Source organism: Panthera onca, chromosome A1 (assembly GCF_046562875.1).
Source record: "Panthera onca isolate mPanOnc1 chromosome A1, mPanOnc1 haplotype 2, whole genome shotgun sequence".
Classification (NCBI taxonomy): domain Eukaryota; kingdom Metazoa; phylum Chordata; class Mammalia; order Carnivora; family Felidae; genus Panthera; species Panthera onca.
The window spans coordinates 46,570,473-46,589,220 of NC_138339.1; the positions used below are offsets into that span (position 1 = coordinate 46,570,473).

The window sequence follows — 18,748 nt, forward strand, 5'->3', positions numbered from 1 at the left end:
TTCCCTTCTGTGGGTTCATTATATTCTAAGAACTTTCTTTGTCCCACGAATAAATCCTTTATCTGCCCTCTTTTCCTGACTGGATTCGTAACTTGGTTTGACATTTATCAAAACAGAAATCAGAACAGGAGGTTCTCTACCTAGCAGAAATGATGGGGCCAGTGGATATACCCACCAAGACATCACGCAGGCTACCTCCGATTTCAGAAAATCTTTTATTCGTCAAGAGCATAGATACTGCTTTGGCAAAGGGAGGGGGCGGTGAGTGGTCTTATAGGTTTGAGGTAGAAAAAGGGTAGGGATGGGGTAATAAACACCTGAGCACAGCAGGCATGGTAGGTAGTTTAAATACATAAAAACTTTTCAACATAGGGAAAAGTTTTTATTTAGGAAGGAAGGAAGGAAAGAAGAGAAGAAGGAAAGGAAAGAAAAGGAAAGGAAAGGAAAGGAAACGGAAGGAAAGGAAAGGAAAGGAAAGGAAAGGAAAGGAAAGGAAAGGAAAGGAAACGGAAGGAAAGGAAAGGAAAGGAAAGGAAAGGAAGGGAAAGGGAAAGGAAGTAAGGGAGAGAAGGAAAGGAAAGAAAGCGTTTCCCTTGAAACTAAGTAGGAAGTGCAGCGACAATAAAATAAAATAAAATAAAATAAAACAGCACTGTTTGTAGGAGAACAACAACAAAAGGCACCCCTCCATCTTCCTGGTTTGGTTCTCTTTCCCGGGCAGAAAACTATTGATTCCTCTTATTGCATTTTAATTAGGAAAGAGAGCGCCTGGGGGGTTTTGCCGCAAAGCTGACTGGAGAACGAGGAAGAGAGCCAGAAGGCATAGTGGAGAAAGCATGGGGGTTCTAAATTCGCCCCAAGAGGGTTGGAAGGGTGCTTTTTAGCGCGCTGGAGTCCCGCAGTCCCTTTCTCCTGCATTGTGCAGCCAAGAGCCACTCTCTCAGTTTGGGGGGGGGAGGGGTGTGGATATATATATATATATTTCTCTTTCTCTTAATGTATTAAAATCAACTTCAAATGACATTGCACGTGCGATCCAAGTGTGTTGTTGCAGCCAGCGACCTGCCAGCACGTAGCAGAGGCTCTGCGGGATGCGCCCTTATAAGCCCCCGGCACCCAGAGCCTGGCCCTCGCCGCCGCCTTCCTCTCCTCCCGGGGCTCCGGGTGTCGGGCAGCGGTGAAAGGGTCCTCGGCGCGGCCTCAGCTCACTGGTTTAACTCCAGCGCCCAGACTTGCTGCGGCCAGCCTGTGCGCCCTTTAATCCTCTTCTCTCCTGGGCCCAGGGCAGGAGGAAAGCCTTCGTGTTGCTGCTGCCAGAGGACACACACAAGAAAAGAGGCGAGAGACAGGTTTAAATTTTTCTGCTCCGATCGCCCAGGCATAGAGTTGGGGTGGGGAGAAGGTTTTGGGAGAAGTAACTGGGCGCCTTTAAATAAGTGACGGATTTCTGTTTGCGACATAGACAAACAGGCTCGTAAATTTGCCTTTATGCGCCAGAGTTCCTGGGGGCCCGGATGGGCTGGGCAACTTCTGGAGGTTTGGTAACGAGGATTTTCTGTGCCTGGTGAAATTGATGCGCGTAGTTTTGGCTTTAGGGCGCCAAAGGATGGCCGCAGAGGCGTTGGAATGGGAAGAGTGGGACTCGACAATTTTCCCGCTCTTGGACCTGCTCCCCCCACAAGTCCCACTCGCTTTCCAACCTAGTTTAGCGTCTGGGCTGGTTACTGGGTTGAGTCCCTCTGCTAGTGGACTGGGAGCCTCAGGTGGCTGGGCGAAGGAGGAACCAGTGGGCCTGGCCCGCCATCCTCCTTCCCGGCTCTTAGCAGAAACCAAGCGGTGCTACTTGAAGGAGGCGGCGACCAGCAGTGGGTGGGGATACGCCCAAAAACTCCCGGCGGGCAGGCATCACCCCGGCCTGCCTCTCCTACATCCCGACGGCTGTTTGGAGACTCGATGCCTATCGATCTTTCCCAGTCTCCCCAGATGAGCTATCCCTAGTTTACTACAGCCCCTGTGGGTCAAAGAAAACCCGGCGGGGCTCTACAGCCAAACGTGCGGCGGGCCTGAGCGCAGCAATTTAGAGAAAATAGTTCGCCAGCCTGGAAATCGCCTCCTTCGGAGGTCCCAGAGCCCTAGCCCAGCGGAACCGCGCTCGAGTAAGTGTCGCCCTCACTGGAGAGGATCGAGTAGGGACTGCGATCTCCAAAGCCAAAAGCAGTAGGTGAGACCCGTGCCTCTTGCTTGTCAGCCTTTACACACAAAACAATCAAGGTCGCCCTCAGAACTAGCTCGTGGGCAGTGGGGCAGTGGGACGCGCCCCGGAATGGGAGTAGAAGACCTGACTTGTTTTACCCCAGCTCCACCTCTGAGTCCTCGGGTAGATGACCTTTACCTCCCCGTCCGACTCTGGGCCTCAGTTTCCCTATCCGTACAACAATGGAAGTAGCCTAGCCTCTCCAGCAAAAACCCTTGGAAAACAGTAACTGAGTCCACGTGCATAAATCGACACTCAGGCACATTAAAGTAACAAATTCCTGCAGCATTCTTAACGTGGATTCCCGGAAAGCCCGGGGATGGATCAAGACTCCTTTGAAATTGGAAGCGAAATAGAAGATGTGTGCATTTTCTCGGGTCTGAATCTTCCCTACAAATTAATTCAAATATGAATCTGCCTCCCACCACACACGCGATCCCACACTACGGCCTCAGAGCTCTCCGCAGCCTCTCAAAATCGCACACACAGCAACGCAAACCCCTTCCGCTCATACAGGGCCTGCGGGTGCTCACCCAGCCCGCACCCTTGGCCGGCGCCTGCAGGCCCCCTGACTTACCAGCTCCCTTTTCCGCTTGCTCTCGCGGCCGCCATCCGCCTTCTTGAGTTCGGCCTTGAAGGCTTCGGGGTCGCCGGCCTGAGCGTCCTTGGCCAGCACGTCCATCAGATAGGCGATGTAGCTGGTGGCCAGGCGCAGTGTCTTGATCTTGGAGAGCTTGGTGTCGGCAGGCACGTTGGGGATGCACTCGCGCAGCTCTGCGAACGCGCTGTTAATGCTCTCCGTGCGCCTCCGCTCCTTCTTGGGTCCCGAGCCTTTCCGCCGGCCCAGCCGGCCGCCGAGCGCCTCCAGCCGCGCGGGGCTCTGGCCGGGCCTGGCGTCCGGACCGTAGGCAGCGGTGGCCGCCGCGGCTGTGGGCGGTGGCCCGCCGGCGGGGAAGTCTGGGGCAGCGTCAGCGGGGCTCAGCAGCCAGCTCTGGAAGTAGGGCCGCTCCTGGTGACAGCGCGAGGCCGGGCCGAAGAGGAAGGGTTCGTGGAGCATGGGGTGCGTTGGGTGTGGGTGGTGATGGTGGTGATGGTGGTGATGGTGTGCGTAGCTGCCCACGAGGTTCATGTTGGAGCGGCCCCTGGCCTGCGCCTCCAGCCCGATTAGCGCCGCCCCATGCGCCCGAGAGACTGCCGGGGCCACCCGTGGGCTCTGGGGCGGCGCTCTGCTGGACGCCGCTTTCGGAGAGTCTGGGGCAAGGCTGGAGACAGACGCGCAGCCCACCGGCCTCTCGCTAGCTAGGACGCCGACGCCGGGAGACCTATTTAACCCTTCTTCGGCCTCCTCTTCAGGGTCTGGCTTATATAAGGCCACGGCTTTGATGTCAACCTCTCCCCGGAGCCAATGGCAGGGGGGCGGGGAGGAGGAAAAGGGGTGGCCGTCCCTGGCTTTAAGCTCAGCTAGCACCACCGGACTCTAGGCCGCCTGCGGGGACAGGGAGGCGGCCCCGCCTCTGCCTCCCCACCCCCAGTTCCCGGCTGGGCGGAGGCGGGGGCTACGTACTTGAGGCACAAGCCTGTCAACACCCTAGACGGTGGCTGCCACCTCCTTCCTGTGGACCCAAGGAAAGCCATCCAGAATCATCCAGCGAAAAGAAGGCCTTCATGTAGAGCCCACTCTTTGATTTTACAGATACGGAAACTGAGACCCAGACAGAGAAAGTTTCTTGTTTCTAGACTGTACAGAATTCAGAATCGAAATTCTAGCCATTCTCAGTCCTGAGCTCCATCTACTCCCATCAGCCTCAGAGTCAGAAGATGAGAGGTCCTTGCTGGAGGCAGCATAGGCCCTTAATGGTCTCCCCTAAGCACTCCCAGCCCTTAGTCATCATTCCCACCTGGCAGGGACTGTGAACCGTACTGTGGAGCCCAGTAGGGCATGCTCTTCTGCCCAAGGCATCTACACCATCCCAAAGACTGCCACTGGCTGGAGAAGACTTTGGAGTGTGAGGGAGGGGGAAGTGGAGGAAGGCAGGCTCCAAGCCCAGAGGCATTTAATGATTTGTTCCGGGCTCCAGGGCCTGAGAGTCACTTTTCTCGGCTCCCGGGCGCTAGATGCAGTCCAAAGGCTGGATGGAAGGCCCGAAGCACAGCCACATTGGGTCACTCCACCCAGATCGTCACTGCTTGAGAATATTCCCTTGTCTAAAGACACCAGCACCAGGGCTCACACCAAGAGAAATCTGCGTTTGGCAGTAAACAGATAGCGAGGGGACCACGACCTCCACGCTGTTCACAAGGCTGGCACAGCCAGAGAACTGCCATGGCAGTATCTCACACCCACCAAAGCAGAGGGACATCCTGGCTGGGCAGACCTCCGCCATTTCCCCTCCCAGCTAGGGCCTCTCCGAATCTCCAGTTCTCTCCACAAGGGCCTTTCCCCGGGCTCTCATTGGGACCTGGAAATCCCTGGGTGGCAGTGTTTCTCCTAGAATTCTCTTTCACCTCCCACGGAGGTAGCTTCCCAGCTGATGCCCTCATACCTGGGCGCCCCCATCCACACCAGCCTTTCCCAGCCAACCGCCTTCCCTAGGTGGGGCTGAGGGAATGCGCCTTTCTCTCCAAAGTGATCTCCGGGCGCAGGCAGAAGATAAATATGTGACTGCTCTTTTCAAAGGACAAATTCACTCCTTTATGCACTCATTCAACATTGTTTATTGACCGCCCACTATGTGCCAGACCTACTAGTACAGAGGCAGAGGGAGAAAGGTCCACTCTCTCCTTGTGGGGATAGGAAAGGTAAGGCCCAGAGAAGATCAAAGATTATCCTTGGGGCTGGTAGCCCGTGGAGATGTGGTACTTTTCTCCTGCGAATACATGGATCCAGGAGGGGACACCACAGGAGAGAAGAGGACAAGTTCCACTTCTGCCCAGGTCCTGGGCAGGTTCCACTGGTGGGAGCTCGGCAGGGCTAGAGGTGCGCAGGGGTGGGGGGAAGGGAGGTCCTGGTTTCCTGCCTGAGGCGGGCTGGAAACCCGCCGCTCTCCCGGGCGCCTGGCGCCAGCAGCGCCGGGGTTGGGCCGATCGCAGAGCCGGAGGCTTGCCGGGAGGGAGCTCCAGGCGCCTGGTTCAGCCTCGGCTCCACGGGGTCCGCGCCTGCCTGGCCTGGAGGCGCTCACCAGTGAGGGTGTCCAGGTAGAGAGTTGTCATTACCCTGGGGAGAGGGACCTCCGTCCTCAACACACACCCAGCCGACCTTCACCCGCAGCATCACGCAGCAGCACACTGGGGCTCCTGATAACCCATGCACATGTATGTGCACAGGGGCTCACAAAAATCACTGGCATCCACAGAAGCCCAGTATCCACACAGACGCCAAAAAGTATGTGTGTTCCCACGATAACACATTTACACCCACAAGACACACAGCACTTCAATATTCATGCATTCCTAGAATTTTATGCATTATCTCTCTGTCACCCACAGGGCACACATCCCGATTCAGATGTGTTACAGCTAGGAGCCACTCCCCAACCTGTAAGCAGGCAGGCATAAAGATACCATCACTCAGTAGAGGCACACGAATTCTGTGGAAGTAGCTCACAGCTGCAGGGTTTTACGCATAGTCTTATGCCCACGATTGTGCACAGGCACACCAATTTGTATTTTCTTACAACTCCTCACAATTATCAACACAGCACGGACTTCTGAAAACCTCATCATACATTTCACGTATTCTCCATGTGGAAACTAAGTCTTCAGTCCCGCAAACACACCCAGGTGCACAGCCGCAATGACTACTCTGTACACACAGGTGCTCAGACGTAGACGTTTTCACATGTGTGCAACACTACACACAGTCACACGGATTGCAAACACTTTAAGACAGCCTGACATATATTCTATATTGCCTATACAACCACATTCACAAGCCCTGGAAATGAAGTTGAACGATAGAGGCACACTGTCCCAGCACCCACATGAAGGGCAAGCACTCCTATACATACTGGCAATTATGCACATACAAACTCACAGCTCCAGCACCCACCCACACACATCCAAGTCGGTTCCCCCACCTTAACACAGATCACTCGGGGGCCAAATACACCCCCATAGTTCCTTCCTGGTTAGTGTGGTAGGAAATGCATTATCACTACTGGACGATGACTCCCTTGAGGGCCCTGAGACTGACCGGCAGCCTCTCCTGGGCAAAAAGCAGGGTGCCCCCCAGTCACCTGGGCTACAGAAAATGCTGTTCCTGTCCCCGCACAAGCCCCACCCCTGGGCGCGGAGGAGTGGAAGCCGTCAGCCAAGCGGCGCCCGCACTGGGAACGCAGCCCTCGGGGACCCGCTGGGGCTTCGGGTTTGGCGGCCTCCAGCAGGATGGACGCCACCGAGAGCGCCCGCGTAGACCGCAAGGCGCCTAGGCTCCAGCCTCGGCCTTCAGGAGCACTCCAGTGTACTTTTTAACTTCAGCTCGGCTCAGGTGCGTTTGGAGTGCGGCAAAACTCGGCAATGGGGACCTGGTGAGGACGCTCTCTCCGCCCCGGGCCGAAACTGCTGATTGAGAGATAAGACACGTGCGTTCCTTTCCCTTTCTGAGCCTCAGTTTCCCCAGTTTCAGAAGAAAGAACTGATAGTCTGGAGTTTCCATTCCCAGCTCTGGACTGTTGCACGGACCCCACCCTTGTTGCTCTCTCCGCGGACGCAGGCTTAGCGCTCCACTCTGGGAGCCCTAATGGGAGGCCCGGCCCAAGTCTGCAGACCCAGGATAAGGAGCTGCGCAGTCCGAGCGGCCTACGCGCCTGGCCACACTCTCCAGGGGGCCCCCCTCCCTTCCGGTACCCCGCCGTGCTCACCCGGAGAGCGCCTTCTGATGGTCTGGCACTCTCAGCGTTTTCAAATGCGCGCTTTTTCCTCCAAGTGTGCTAGTGAGGTCCGGCAAGAACTCTACCCCCATCTTACAGGGCAGAGAGCTTAAGCACAGAGAGGTTAAAAAACTGCAGTAAAGGAGTGCTTAAGAGAGACTGGCTCCGGATCTGGTGCACTTGGGTTGAAATCCGCCACTGTCGCCCCTCCTTAACTTTAAGGAGACCTTAGATCCTTAAGGGATCCTTAATGGGAACCTTAAGATCCTCAGTTTCCTCCTCTGTAAATTGGGACACGGTAACCACCCGCCCAGAGTGCTGGCTTAAGGCCGATTGAAATAATATAGGTGAAGCTCTTAGCACGATAACAGTAAACCTGGATAAGTAGTGCTCTGTTTGGGGGACTAATTTAGCAAGGGAAGAAATGGAGTTTGGGAGTCCATACGACTGCATAGCACTGGACAGGGAGAGTCCAGGCCACTGGTCCTGATCTACCCAAGCCTGTTTCTGACCGCATTGGAGTCTTCCTCTTTCCCCAACTACCCTACAGAACCCCACTGCCCTAAGGCTGGAGGTGAGGGAGACCGAGCTTTGCCAGATGTGGGGGTTCTGTCGCCAGAGACTTGAATTGCTTCCCACCCACCGGCATTTCACTCATTGTATGATTTGGGGGGAGTTCGGGCGCCCTCCGAAACTCAGTTCCCCCATCTGTACAGTGGGCTGGCTGTACCAGCCGCTCCGGAGTGACTTCGACCTGGGCCTAGGGGTCCTTCTCCTGACCTTGTCCCACTCCTCCCCTTACTCCTACCTCCACCCCTCGCCTCCACCCCTCGCCCCTGGACAGGAAGGCCTGAGAGCCTGCGCCTCGGCGCCCACCGCAAAAACTTCTCCCACTGAGTCCCGTGACCTTGACGCCACTGGCAATCCCCGCACCGGACCCCTTATCTAAATAGGGCCGTAAATCAAAGACCTGTCAGGGCCCGGGTAATTACAGGAACTCCATAAAAAGGACCCGGCCGGCCGCCTGTTTATATTAGCGCCGTGTAAAATATTCTCGCTGTCTTGGGGAATCGCGTCGCGCAGTAACGCACCATAAATCAGCCCGCGGGCCATTTACCCCGCAGCTTGAGCGCGCAAATCCCTTAAACATTTCTCTGCGGCATCTAAAGAGTGCCTAGGGCTTTCCAATCTAGCCCAATCCGCTTCCCCGGTCCGGGGACAGTTAGGGCAGGGGAGAGAGAGAAAGCTTGTCGATTGATTTCTCCTATAACCTCCTAGTGTGAGAGGACTCCTGGACTTCGCTGATGTGGGAAAGCAGCAAGTCTATGGAGAGATCTTGTTAGGACAAGTAGGGGAAACCGGCGCAGAGAGGGCAAGAAGTTTACCTAAGGGCACACAGCCAATGAGGGTCAGAGACGCCGCTGGAGGCCAGACCTCTAGGGAAGACCCGACTGATGGCAGCCTCTGTCTCGCCTTATTCCCCTCTTTCCTGGAATGAGGACTGGTCCAGCCAGAGAGGGTCCAAGCCACACGCTGACATTCCATTCTCTACCTTTTCGCTTCGGGGATCCCTGAGCTTCCTACAACTGTGCGCAGCATTCTGTGCGTTCTTGCGTGAAGTGGGGCCTCTGGTTCCCCTTGTTTTACAGGTGGCAAAACACGGGCGCAAGAGGTTGGGGCGCAGCTAGGAATGAAGGCCCTCCGTTACTAAACTAATCCATTTTCAGTTTGCCTCCATTCTTTCCTAAAGAAACGCTAAGAGAAAGAGAGGAAACGGGAGAGAAAGAGCGCATGTGTTGGGGGTGGGGGGCAGGGAACGAGAGGCAACCCTGTCCATTCTTAGGTTTGTAACTGCCTCAAAAATACACAATCTATTTAAGGTGAACCTGACGCTGCCCATTGTCTAATAAGTAACATAAATCAAGGTTATGGAAAAAGAATATTAAATTTTCCGTGTCTTCCCTCGGGGCTGGGACCTAAGGAGTCCGGGAGAATTAAACATCTTCCTCCCCCATTCCCTTTCCTTTCCCTTCCGAAGTCCGTAAATGACAACGTGTTTACACAAGTTTTTATGTCGTCTAAGCTTCGTCCCGGCTCCGTTTCCTCCTCTGTGTATTTTCCGCGCAGAGAGATGTCTGCTTCAGGACACGTTCAACCTAAACAGAACCCCGTCTGATTGGAAAACGTATTTATTTGAAAAATCGTAACTCACAGTTTTGGTGAAAACGGCCCCCAAATTTATGGGATCGTTTGGGCGCAGGCCGTAAATTAAAAGCACCGGACACCCCCTTCATCCCCCTCCCCCCCTGCCTCGTCCCGAGGCAGCTCTGGTCAGCTTCTCCGGAGCGTGAGCAGGAGACAACCCCCTCCCTGCTCCAGTCCCTCGCGTGGTTAGTTGCCTGTTCGCGGGCAGGTGGATTTCCTGGTTCCTTTCCACCCAGTCCCATTGCTTCGGGGCAATTTCATTCTGCTTAGCCTGGCAGCTACGAGTTTCAAGTGGTCAGTTATCGGTGTTCTGTTGTGCACCCTCTGTTTTAAGGGTTCCAGGTTGTTCGTTAATTGCACGCTGGTTAGTTTCATGGTGCTAGGTTGCAGGTCCCTGGCGCTGGTCCACAATTGATCAATTGTGTGCCAGGCTGTTGTACACCAAGAGGCTTATCTCTGGTCAGTGTCACGAAGGTCAATTTCACCGCCTGGCCTGACTGTTTCTTCCCAGGTCAGAGAATTTGTTTCCTTTTTCAATCCAACGTGAATGCCTTGGAAGGATGAAATCAATCCATTCCACCTATCTTTTGGATCCTGCTGCTAGCCTACCAGGGTAGGCTGAGGGTTGGGGGAAAGCTGGAGCTGGGACCCTGTCCCCAAACACAGATGCCACCATGGGCTGGGGAGCCCTGTAGTCCAAACACAGCGGAAGCACAGGGCCTTCACCAGCAATCCTGGAGTATGCTTTCTCCCGGAAATGCATGGTTGAGCCACATCTCTCCGTCTTTTTTACTAGGGATCGTGCACTTCTCTGGCAGCATCCCCATGGGAAGGAAAGGGGGCGGGGAGGGCAGGACCTCAGTTCCAGACTTGTTCCTCTAACACAGCTATCTCAGGGAGAGGGGGTTGGCGATTCCGCCAAACTTTTGCACACGCTGGAGCAATGCAAGAATGGTGGTGGAAATCTGAAGTTGTGCAGCATCTCATCCCAATCTACAGGTTTCCACCGCAAGCCTGGGCCCTCAGCCACTACCTGGCAAGAGTGACCTATACATGGTAGTATTCAGTTCAAAGAAATGCAATACGTTTCAGCAGAGAAAACCCAATCGGATCAACCTGATCTGTTCTGGAAGATTAAGAACTGGTAGGAGGTAGAATCGGTCAGAAATGGTGAGGTGACAGGATTGTTCTCCCATTATCCCCGCCTTAAAACTTGGGGCTGGGGGTATAAGAAGGGCTCCTCCTCCTCGAGCCTCATTTCTCCCAATCTAAAATGGAATGGGTAATGGGATCCACACTTTGTACAGCTGCTGACAGGACCGGAGCAAGACACGGACTTTTAAAGGTGCCTGGAGGCCGAGGTATTAATCTTGAGAAATCTTTGCTTGTCTGATGGAGAAGTCCACAGGAACTCAAATGTTTGGGCACTGGACTGGGGGGATGGGTCAGTGGCCAGCTACACTTACTGGTGAATATTCTGGCCTCCTCTCAACTCTTTCCTTCTGCAGATAGGCATTCGGAAACTGAGTCTGCGGGCAAGAAACTGCATCATTATTAGTCTTATTATTTTAAACGGGGCCAGGCAACATCCGTCATCTTTCACATAATGGTCAATTGTAAACACACTTTAAGAGAGAAACACAAAAAAGGGATTTAATGTTGACACTGGGAAAATGCTTAGCTCTGGCGTTGCTGGGGAATTGGCAGGCTCTCTTGTCCTTTGGGAGAGAAGTTAAGTGCTTAGTGTTTTTTTTTTTCTTCTTTGCTTTTTTCCATTGAATTTTTAAATCTCTCAGGGGTCTTCTTTGTCTCTTTAGTTTAAGGAGAGAAGTCCTTGCTTAAAAAGTCAGGGGTGGATGAAAGGATAAAAGGGCTTTGGGAGGGAGAAGGGGTGGGGCAGGCATAGTTGGCCTGTCTGACCAGCACCTTCCCCAGCGTTTGCTCCCTCTTCTCTACAGATCCCCCTGCTGCATCAGAATGTGGTTCTGGAGCAGGAGGATGAGAAACCAAACAGAAGGTGGGAAAAGCAGAAATGAGGAAGAAAGGCATACCTGGTAACTGAAGAAAAGGGAAGCATCCTTTTGTTTCCCCTCATTATCAAACATGAGAGGCAGCACCCTTCCAGAAAGTCCAGTCCAACCACCCCTTCCTGGTGGGAAGGTCACTCCCTAGCCACATGAACTCCACACCCACACCCCCATCAGATCACCTACACACACCACTGGGCACAAGATTGTCCCCATTCTCTTCCCAACACCATTCAGATCATGGAGCAAAAACCACGAAGTCACAGTGGAAATCACCCCCAAACTCAAACCAACTGCTGGTAGTTAGTAAATTCATTTTCATTCATGCAAGCAAGGCCCTCGGAAAGTCTATTTTAAAAAGAGCAACAAAGGTGGCAGGAGAAGAGAGAACAGAAAGGAAAGCCTGGAAACCAGAGCAGAAATTAATTTAATTACCTCCTCTCCCCTGCTATAAATTCCACAGAGGAAATCAAATCTTTCTGTGCATGTGTATAAAAACCAATCAGTCTATGGAGCTCGCCAAAACCCATTATGTCTCAAACTGGGTATCCTAATTGAATGAATCTGACTGTACCAGGCAACCAGGAATCACCCGAGCCAGGTTTTTCCGAGCCTTTGCCACGGAGCCAGAGAGGATAAACATGGGTTGGAACCACACACTAATCAGCTTGCTTGCAGAGAAGGGGAACTTTCTCAGTCTCAGCGCTGGCAGATGCGTCCTAACATTTTGCGTCAGATTGTAATGGAATATTTCTCATAAACAGCCAAGTGTCTCTCCCAGCCACTCACCTGACATGTTTCTTGTTGTTTAACTTCAGATCTGACAGATGATGATAACCTGGAAAAGAGAGAGGTTACAAATGCCGAGGGCTGCGGGGCTGGGCAGTGTAAAGGGCGCCCGCTCCAGAACTGGGACAGGGCTGTGATTTGTAGGGCCAGGAAAACGCTGTTATGCAACCAGAGGCAAGCAGGCTGGTGCGGGACGGAAGCACGCAGTGAGAGAGCTTGGGCTGCTTGCTCTAAGGCCATGTGCCACTTGTTTAGTATCCCCTGCTGTCAGATGGAGGATGCCCCCTCCTTCTAGCCTCCCCACTCCCCCCCCCTCCCCCCCACACACACACCCCGTCTCAGGGGCACACTGATTTATAGCACCTGTTAAAAACACGTAATGGATGCAATTAGCTGTGGCACTAGAGGAAAAAAAGGGAGGAGTTGACTTTATTCCAATAAAAGATAAATGTGTTTGTTTTCATGAACTTAGTTCATTCATTTAAATTTCTGAGACCAATTAAAAAAAAATCATTGCTGCTTTCTTTGCTACATGGGAATCATGCTATGATTGGTTTTCATTGGCATTGGTTCTTGAAGTCGAATGGGTATTACAATCCCCTTGTTGAATATGTTTCCAAGGCGGGGAAATTTGCAGGATTGGGATGGGCACAGGATATGCATTTCCAATAAAGCTCATTCTGATGCAGGAACCGTGCTTTGAGACTACAACTTGCATGAATATGGTAGGGGCTCAAGAGTAACCTATTTACCAACAAATATATTTTCTTGTTAGCTGCGTGACTCTAGCAGAGTCAATATAAACACACAGTTAAATGTGATACATGTCTATCGTGGAAAATTTAGAAAATATAGAAAAGTAGAGGAAGAAATGACAGTTTCCTGGATCCTAACAAGCTATTTCAACTCCCTGAGCTGTAGCTTTCTCCACAGAACCCTACAGACTCCAAAAAGAGACAATGCTCTTATCTTCACCTGTCCGACACTTAGCACCCAACACACAACTGGCACATAGTAGGACCTCCAAAAAATATCCGCTGAAAGAAATAATTGGTTAAATGAAGCTGTGGTTTAGATGATCTCTAAAGTTACTTCCAACCCTAACATTCTATTTTTCATTTTCTGCTCTAGGGGAAAAAATGTAATTGCATAAACTCAGATATATTTGTCACTGGGACTCTTGACATTTAAACATGTATATGCTTTCTTTTTCCCGTGTCTTGTCACTTGATCTGACAGCTTTCTGCTTGCTCTGTTTGATATTAGGTTAGGGTTGTCCTTGCCTGAGGCAGCCCGGCCGCCACTGTGGATTGGAAGTGAGTCGGGTGGTCCTCACCTTGTACCAAACGGAATGAGCAGAGAAGATTTTTGAAGACTCTAGCAAAATTGCATGAACAGCCCAAGAAAGAGGATGCTGAGCTGTTTGCAGTTCACAAGTGTGCAGTTCTTTCCTGAAACCATGAGGCAGACCCCTCCCCTTCTGTCACAGCACACGAACATCGACAGCTGCATTAAGCTCTTACTGTGTGTTGTGCACTGTGCACACATCTCCCATTTAATCCTGGAAGTGAGGCTGTTAACTCCATTCTATAGATATGCAGATAGACCCAAGGTCACTCAGCTAGGACACTGGAGAAGTAGGATTCAAGCCCAGGTCTCTATTGACTCCAAAGTCCTTGTTTTTAACCACTGTAATGATGTGTGTGTTGAGAGTGGGAGAGGGATAGTTAATACCCTGAAAATATTTTTTATTTCTCCAACAAACAATACTTTAACAACAATAATGTACTGTCATTAAAGAATATGAACCTGCCACCTGTTTCACTCCCTCACCCCCAAATACCATATACTAAGACTCTTTCCTGTTACACAGAGTTCATGTTTATCAGGGTTTTTTTTTTAAGTGTATTTATTTTTGATAGAGAGAGGGAGAGCGTGAGCGGGGGAGGCAGAGAGAGAGGAGGACACAGAATCTGAAACAGGCTCCAGGCTCTGAGCTGTCAGCACAGAGCCCGACACGGGACTCGAACTCATGAACTGTGAGATCATGACCTGAGCCAAAGTCAGACGCTTAACTGACTGAGCCACCCAGGTGCCCCATGTTCGTCAGTTTTAATGGTGCTTTAATGGTTCGTCAGTAGTATACGGTGCTCATCAGGCTGCATCTAAATAGATAACTCACCATAATGAGGTTATAAACCCCATGAGGCGAGGAGTCAAATCCGTTCTATTCACCAGTGTATCCCTAGCACTTGGCATAGTACGTAGGCCTAGAAATCACTAAGTAAATATTTGACTGAACAAATGGTAACTTGCTTAATATAGACAACTCTGAGGAGATGCTTCTGGCACTGTGATCATCTAGAAGTTAATCATCACACAGTCAATGCTCAGCAAGATGTGGTTGAAGGAACAATCTTTTAGGAGGAGAGCTGGCACATGGAATTTTTAAAATAAAGTCTCACTTAAATTAGTAAAATGGAAGTAAAATAGCTTCTGCACCTGAGTTAAGTCCCTTGCTATGCTCCATAAGGAAGGCCATGTTTTCTGATCTCAGCTCTGTGCCCCCAGCCCCCAGATCCTCCCCAGAGACCATTAAGTCCCAAGTCTGTGTGTCTGTAAGGTGCTAAGTCACATGTCCTCTGCCAGAGCTAGCCCTGGAGTCAAATGCCAATCACGTCTGTCGGGATGATTTGCTTCTAGAAGTCATTGTTGTCATAGTTGGCACTACTCCCATTTATATTTTTAGAATGGATTTCTAGGAAAAATGTGAATATAGCATAATGTTGAGTTGAAAAAGCAGGAGACAAAATTAAATATACTGGGCTTTTTTTCCCCTTTAAAATAAGAAAGGCTTTATTTAAAAAAAAAAGTTTTTTTACTTGTGCGTGCGCGAGAGAACACAAGAGTGGTGGAGAGGGCCAGAGGGAGAGAAAGAGAAAGAATCTCAAGCAGGCTCCATGCTAAGCACAGAGCCCAACATGGGGCTCAATCCCCTGACCCAGGGATCATGACCTGAGCTGCAATCAAGAGTTGGACGCTCAACCGTCTGAGCCACTGAGGCACCCCAAGAAAGGCTTTAGACAAAACAAATAGCATGAATCCACATCCAAATGCAAGTGAGAGATTTCACTGGGTTTTATAAAAGAAATTTGCACTCGGGCATCAACTAGAAACCAGAGCCATCTCATAGGCATATGAAAGAAGACATCCCAAAATAATCATCGTTGATGGAATCATTGGAATTATGGATGATAATTTTGCCTTTCCTCTACTTCCACACTTACTGTAATGGTGTATAACTAAAAAATAAATTCAGGGCACCTGGGTGGCTCCATTGAGCATCAGACTCTTGATTTTGGCTCAGGTCATGATACCGGGGTCATGGGATTGACCCCAGCATTGGGCTCTGTGCTGAGTGTGAAACCTGCTTACAATTCTCTCTCTCCCTCTGCCCCTCTCCCTGGCTCATGCTTTCTCCATAAAATTAAATGAAATGAAATAAATTCATACTCCAAACTAAATATATAACATGAAAAATAATTCCTGAGAGAGGAGACAGTCAATAAGAAAAAGTACCAAGGTAACTTGGGCAATAAAAATAATAATTACCCCAACAATAACATTTATTTGACATTCATAATGTGATAGGCAACATATTAAGAATGTTACATGGTTGATCTCATTCACATCTCAAAAGTACTTCATCAGAAAACTGCACTCATTATCCCCATTTTGCAGGTAAAGAAACTGAGGCACAGAAAACTTAACTTGTAACTTGTCCAAGCTTTCCCAGCTAGTAAGAGGCAAAGATGTGCTTTGAACCCATGGATTCTTTAAACACGTTTATGAAAGGATAGAAAAAAGAAGGAAGGAGAGAGGAAGGAAAGACTGAGAAGAAAATTTCTCCATTGGCAAGAATGAAATGGAACCAGTGAAATGGATGTCAGAGATATCTGTTCGCTAACCCCGCATGGAATCACCTTGAGGGCTAATTAGAAATGCAGAATCTTAGCTTCACCTCAGACCCACTGAATCAGAATTTGCATTTTTAAAATATTTCAAGGGATTCAGAGACACATGAAAGTCTAGAAGCTCAGTTCATATAGAATCCATTTGAAAAAAAAAAAATAGAGAAAACCCATTTGTGTTTGTCGGGACTGGTACCACCTTAGAAATAGGGGCCTAGCTGCATGAATCCATGTTTTTCAACTTGGGCATGATCCCTGTTTCCTCATTGGGAAAACACCTTGCTAGATTGCAATCAGAATTTTTTTTTTTTTTTTAAAGAATAGAATAGAAGCTATCAGAAGGCATCTCACGAAGAAAGGGTAGATGTTACTGCATGGAACCTTTATATTAAGTATGTGTGTGTGTCCTAGGTCTTGAGCTGCAATGTCTGTCTTATGAACTCTTTACCAAAAAAAGGTTTTAGCGTCTGGCCTTCACCCTGTGGCCTGAGGCAGCCTTGAAATTCCAGGCTGACATTTAGAGGTGTGGTGGACCCACTTCCCATTTCTGCTAAATGTAGAAACTCTGACCGAAAAAGTTGGGTGGGTGGAGGGGGCGGAACATCTCACAAATGATCTATCGTTCTGTCCAGATGCAGAAACCTGGGCCCAGAGAAGAGAAGGACTCGCCCAAGGTCACACAGAAAAACTGAGACTTGTGCCTTTGGAAAAAAGGAGCCTCACAAGGTCAGCTCTTTCATTCACTTTTTGTCCCAATCAAGGAAGACCTGAGTGGCTGGATTGGGATCTGGCCAGGAGGCCATGCAGCTGGGGGACATGACTCTGGAATGTGTTGGGGAAACAAGACGCCTTCTCTTCCAGGCCCGACAAGCCAACAGGCCGATGTGTGGCCAGAAAGGGCCCTGGTTATCTGCTGCCCGCCTCTGTTTCGTTTGGTCTGTCAACTCCAGCAGCAAAGTGCCCCAAACGTGTGAGGCTTGATAAAGGTGGGAAGGTAAGAGGGTGGAGGTGGCAGGACATCAGGGACCAGAGCTTGAGAGATGTTCCAGAACCTCTGCTTCTACATTTCCTCTCAAGAGGCTGGGAAAGCCAGTCAGACCTTCCTAGCCCCCTTCATAGCCTCCCCTCCCTGCTGATTGTGGCTGAGACCCTGAACTTCTCTGGGTGTCTGGGTCCACTCCATCTCAAGCTGGAACAGGATAAGATCTTGAAACTTAGATGCAGAATCAGAGGATTTAGAAATTTTAAAAGAAATCTACCCTTTTGTTCTTTTTGTATGTTTTTAAACTCAAAAAGTAATACGGAGAACTTGGGGAAGAGAAGAAAACAGCTATAACCCTACCACCCCCAAATAGCTGTCACCACTATGATATGTGTGGTTTTCAAAATGGAGTCGTAGAGTCTATCCTGTTTTGCCTTGCTCACTTAGCAATGGGTTGTGAGTTTTATTTATTTTATTTTTATTTTTTATTTTTTATTTTCTGGTCAATGAATATCGTTTACTTTATATTACCTGGATATTTGATGATAATAAAGAATTATCATGGGTTGCCTGGGTGGTTCAGTTGGTTGAGCATCTGACTCTTGATTTCGACTCAGATCATGATCTCGTGGGTCGAGATCTCGTGGGTTCGAGCCCCACGTCGGGCTCTGTGCTGACAGTGCAGAGCCTGCTTGGGATTCTCTCTCTCCCTTTTTGTGTCTTCCCTGCTCACACTCACTCTCTCTCAAAACAAATAAATACACTTAAAAAAATTTTTTTTAAAGAATTATCGTTAGTTTTTGAAGTATGACAATGACATGGTGCCTATTCTGTTTTTTACACAGTCCTTCTAGAGATACACTCTGAGCAGTTTCTATGTCAAATGATGTCTGGGGTTCCCTTCCAAATAACACAAGAGGGTGCATTTGGTGGCCGTGGAAATAAAACAAACCTGGTCATTGGTTGAGAATTGTTGACACTCTCTTGTCTACCTTCTTAGATAAGAGGTTTTATCAATATTCTTCTGTAAGAGTAGGGGGGTTTTTGTTTTTTGTTTTTTGCCTATTTTGATCACAGATCCCTTTGAAAATTTTAAGCAGGCTATGGACCCACTTCCCAGAAAAATCCACATTCCCATATCATACCCACAATGGTAGGAGGTTCACAGTCCCCTGAAACCCGATTGGGTATCCCAGGTTAAGAACTCCTGAATTACAACATGATTACGTTTTAAGATTGCATAGTATTCAGGTAGCTCTATCATCATTCACTTAACCAATTCCCCTATTATTGGAAATTTTTATAATGACTGAATTATTCTTTAAATTTGTTTTTAATCTCTATTTATTTTTGAGAGAGAGAGAGAGAGACAGAGAGAGTGCGAGCTAGGAAGGAACAGAGACAGAGGGAGACACAGAATCCAAAGCAGGCTCCAGGCTCCGAGCTGTTAGCACAGAGCCTCACATGGGGCTCAAACTCATAAACTGTGAGATCATGACCTGAGCCCAAGTGGGACGCTTAACCGACTGAGCCACCCAGGCATCCCAATGACTGAATTGTTCTTAATGAAACATTCTGTGACCTGTATCTTTGCATGTATATTCCTGATGACAAAGTCCTAAAAGTATCAAAGGACGCGCCCATTGAAAAGG

General features: G+C 49.8%; 1 protein-coding gene across 1 annotated transcript; it reads right to left on the minus strand.

Moving 5' to 3' along the window:
• Positions 1-226: 226 nt before the first annotated feature.
• HAND1 (heart and neural crest derivatives expressed 1) lies at positions 227-3,720 on the minus strand. Its single transcript, XM_060634793.3, has 2 exons — positions 2,832-3,720; positions 227-1,310 (listed from the first exon to the last, which is right to left on the minus strand). The coding sequence occupies exons 1-2, from the start codon at positions 3,381-3,383 to the stop codon at positions 1,206-1,208; spliced, it is 657 nt and encodes a 218-aa protein (XP_060490776.1). The 5' UTR covers positions 3,384-3,720; the 3' UTR covers positions 227-1,205.
• Between the last annotated feature and the right edge of the window lie 15,028 nt (positions 3,721-18,748).

Bases quoted from the DNA above. Each gene is read 5' to 3' on its own strand.
- HAND1 (XM_060634793.3), bottom strand. From the start codon at position 3,383: ATGAACCTCGTGGGCAGCTACGCACACCATCACCACCATCACCACCAT. The intron at 1,311-2,831 runs GTAAGTCAGGGG...GTCCTCTGGCAG, and splicing joins GCAAGCGGAAAAGGGAGCTG to CAGCAACACGAAGGCTTTCC.